This window comes from Phoxinus phoxinus (genome assembly GCF_949152265.1).
Source record: "Phoxinus phoxinus genome assembly, chromosome: 14".
Classification (NCBI taxonomy): Eukaryota; Metazoa; Chordata; class Actinopteri; order Cypriniformes; family Leuciscidae; genus Phoxinus; species Phoxinus phoxinus.
In genome coordinates this window covers 15,912,043-15,916,039 of record NC_136889.1, presented here as the reverse complement: position 1 = coordinate 15,916,039, position 3,997 = coordinate 15,912,043, and the positions used below count along the sequence as shown (strand labels likewise).

The 3,997-nt window shown below is 37.0% G+C and overlaps 1 protein-coding gene across 1 annotated transcript in view; it reads left to right on the top strand.

Moving 5' to 3' along the window:
- The window catches only part of lbx1a (ladybird homeobox 1a), a 2,532-nt gene extending 973 nt beyond the window's left edge, over positions 1–1,559 (top strand). Inside the window, exon 2 of the mRNA XM_079636144.1 lies at positions 379–1,559. Coding sequence (XP_079492270.1) covers positions 379–863 — 485 coding nt within the window. The 3' untranslated portion in view covers positions 864–1,559. The remainder of the gene's footprint in view (positions 1–378) is intronic.
- The last annotated feature ends 2,438 nt before the right edge of the window (positions 1,560–3,997 follow it).

The following is a 3,997-nucleotide window of genomic DNA, read 5'->3' as shown; positions in this document are numbered from 1 at the left end:
CGCATTTATTAAAATAACCTGAACAAAGCACACAAATGTGAGATTAATTTTGTGCATGTGTAATTATAAATAAATGGTTAAATGATAGGTAGGCTATATCCACGTGCAATTAAAAAACAACAACAAATGTCTAAAATATGTGTGCACGTGCAATTAAAAATAGGATTTAAGTAGGCTATTTGTATTTTCAGGCCTATTTTGTCAATTGAAACTAAAAAATAAATACTCTTGAAGACATTTTAGAAATTATAGTAGCTATAGGCTAATATTCTTATTTCTATCAATACGGGCCTATATTTGAGAAAAGAAATGAGAGAAAAATAGCTGGCTCTGAATGCATTTTAATGTCGCTGCATTATTTTTGTTCGTTCGATTTAGGAAGAGACGGCATGACACTCTTCGGTCAGAGGAATACCCCCAAAAAGCGGAGAAAGTCGAGGACAGCCTTTACCAATCACCAAATCTACGAACTGGAGAAAAGATTTCTGTATCAGAAATATCTTTCTCCTGCTGATCGGGATCAGATCGCTCAGCAGCTCGGGCTCACCAATGCTCAAGTCATCACCTGGTTCCAGAACCGTCGAGCCAAGCTCAAAAGAGACCTGGAGGAGATGAAAGCGGACGTGGAGTCGGCCAAATCAGTAGGCAATGTACCTTATGAGAAATTAGCCAAACTAGCAGACCTAGAGAAATGCGTCAATGGCACTCTCGGAGAATCAGGGGCCAAGTCTCCAACGCGGTCTAATCACGAGCACGAAGGCACCAACAAACTCAACATGTCACCATCATCACCATTTACAGACCACACAACGAGCAAAGAGTGTTCCGAGGACGAAGACGAGGAAATTGATGTCGATGACTGATTTTCCTTGAACAGCATCGGTATTATTTACCTTTTTTTCTGAGATGGTCCTAGTTGAAAGTGCCATTAATGCACCAAATGTATTAAATGACTTGTATTAAAAGCAAATATATAAAAAAGGAAAAAACTAAATCAAAGCAAGCATGGGACAGTTTCTTCAGATCTATTTATGCAGTGGCAGTATCGTAATCATTTAGCCTATTCGTTTAAACAGATAGCTGAAGAGCAATAAGTACATTGATAATATTTCAGTTAGATATAAACAGACACACACACACACGCTCGCGCGTATAGCACGATCCCCAACGCAGAACTTTTTCTTTACAAGGTTATGACTACATTGAATGCATGTTTTATTTTATTTCACGAAATTATTTTATTTAAAACGGCTGCAGATCTTATATAGATATCTCAAAATATCACGAAAATGAATTCACACGCGCAGCCCCCCTGCGTGTCTCTATTGTGCTTTTTGGCCTATGACTAAAATCGTTTGATAAAAGAGTGTATTATAGAACATTTCCTACAAAAGCTATATCACAGGAACAAATCGACTTCTCTGATTAAATCTGGATTGTCACATTTTAATATATTTCTTATGGTTTGTATGCCTGTAAGTGCCTTTTAAGCCAGGAAACCATTTAAACCAAGTGTACAAAGTGTAATGTATTTAAAATGAAATAAAAATGTCTTTCTCAAAAATTTTGACGTTAGTCTGTCTATCGTTTTCGAAATAAGCAATCACGTTAATATAAACAAAGCTTGTGTAAAATAGCATTTTAAAGTGTTTTGTTGTTGTTGTTTATATTTGTAGCCTACTTTTATTTCATTGCACCAACACTCTTTTGAGGTGAATTGAATGTGTTTTAGGTTTGACATTTTACGCTTTTGGTTTTCAAAATGGCATAACATGTTTTCCTGTCCCCACGATGTGTTTCAATATCCACAATGGATGTGTGTGAGAAACAGGAATCTGGATTGATGAATGCTCGCATAAAGGATGCCCAAAAACGCAGGGTTTTTGGCCCGTTTCTCCGCGGTTGAAAGACGCTATTTCCCTGCAAAGCGAAGAGATGCAGTCATTTCTAGCGTAAGGCGTGAAAACTGGGGACAAATGAGCAGTCTCCCCTGATGTGACAAGCTACAATGAAGCATGCTCTGCCTCCCGCGGCTCTCAATACGGAGACAAGCGTGTCCCACCGAATAAAAAGGACACAAACGTTTGGAGGCCATATGGTTTTTGAATTTTCCTCACAATTTTCAGACAATTTGATGGATTGAGCTGGCCTTCTTTTTAAAGTGTTTCGCTCAGTTTTCACAAAGGCAATAATGCGCACAGGGGCGAGGGCATCTGGGCCTATTAATGTCCCCTCTTTTCTCTCCTTTCACTCGGCTGTTTTAAACAAGTCAATGAATTACAATGATACTGACTCGTCTTGTTAAGAGGTTGTCTTCTGCCTTTGTTTGTTTGAGTGTTTGGCTTAAAATAATAAAGTTACCATTTTGGCTACGAGGAAAAGCAGAGCATATGGCTGGAGTGGCACTATGTATGGAATTAGAGCAAAATTCCTTACGGGGTTTGACCGAGGTATTTATTTAGACACATTGTACGTTATATATATATATATATATATATATATATATATATATATATATATATATATATATATGCAAATAATTCGGCCATGTTTTTTTTTTTGCACGTTTCGTTTTCATTTCGTAACAGATAACAGATTTGATGGGCATTTGTGTATTAGATGAGATCTGTTAAAGAATGATTCTATATTAATTATTTATATTAAGTTAATCTAGTCGTGAATATTTTATTTAAACATTTCTTAAATAATTATAATTAGGCTATTATTATTATGTAGCCTACTTTATTATTATTATTATTATTATTTACAGCCATTTCCTTCAGTAATATCATTTTTATACACGTTCAAAACAAATACACTATTTGTATAGAAATTAAAGTAGGCTACATTTAAACAATATAAGGTTATTATGTATTAATTATTAATCGCATAATTATTTTAGCATTTGTTTACTCGTCTAGGTCCGCTCATATCTGATATAGTCTGATTATTTCGGCAAATATCTTTCGTAGTCGAATTGTAGAAATGTGGATGATAGCCTACAGTCGAGTGAATAAAAAGTTTTTATTCGTGTTTTGGAACTAAGCAAAAGATAAAATTTAAAGATCTCCGTCGCAGACTATTTTAAGCAACATGAAGGCTGTAATAGCGGGATCAGAGATGATATGCGGACAATGTGATATTTGTCACCGCTCCATTAACATGAGCAGACGCCAGAGTCTCCAGCACTGTCTGCTCATGCGCCTCTTTGCTGCAATAGAATCATCACACACCTTTTGTATATGTGTGATTTACCGTTTTCTATCCAACTTTGAACGTTGTGGTTATACTTATAAGCCCACATCAAGCACACAGACCAGAGGGACGCATTTAGGGCTAGCTCACAAATGAGAAGACTCAGATGTCCTTATCCAGGGTAAGTCCGTCCCTCTCTCTTCGCGCTGTTTGCACAGGCAGAAAGTGGAAAATGTATATAAGGGGTGCTGATATATAAGGGGCGCGCGAGCTGGTGGGGTTCAGTTCCTTATTTTATGAGGTGTTGTCAAATGTGGCAAAGATAAGTAATACTACAATCTGAAAGAGCATAACGTGGTAATTAATCCCAAAGTCTTAAGTGTATTTCAGCTCAAGAGAGAGAGAGAAAAAATCTCTAATTCAATCGCCCGGAAAATTGAAGTTTGATGCATGAGTCCCTGCTGAAACAATGGGGTTTGCAGCCTCCCTCCCTCCCAACCGTCCCATCTCTCTCTCTCTCTCTCTCTCTCTCTCTCTCTCTCTCTCTCTCTCTCTCTCTCTCTCTCTCTCTCTCTCTCTCTCTCTCTCTCTCTCTCTCTCTCTCTCTCTCTCTCTCTCTACAACCATTTACCCTTTATTTTTTCTGGCTAATTGTTTGATTAGAAAAGAGGAGATTCCAGAGATTTTCTGCCTTAATTAAAATGTAATCTTTTTTTAGATAGATAGATAGATAGATAGATATATAGATAGATAGATTTTTCCTTTCATGCAGTTATTTTAAAAAGCCTTTCATCGACTGCAT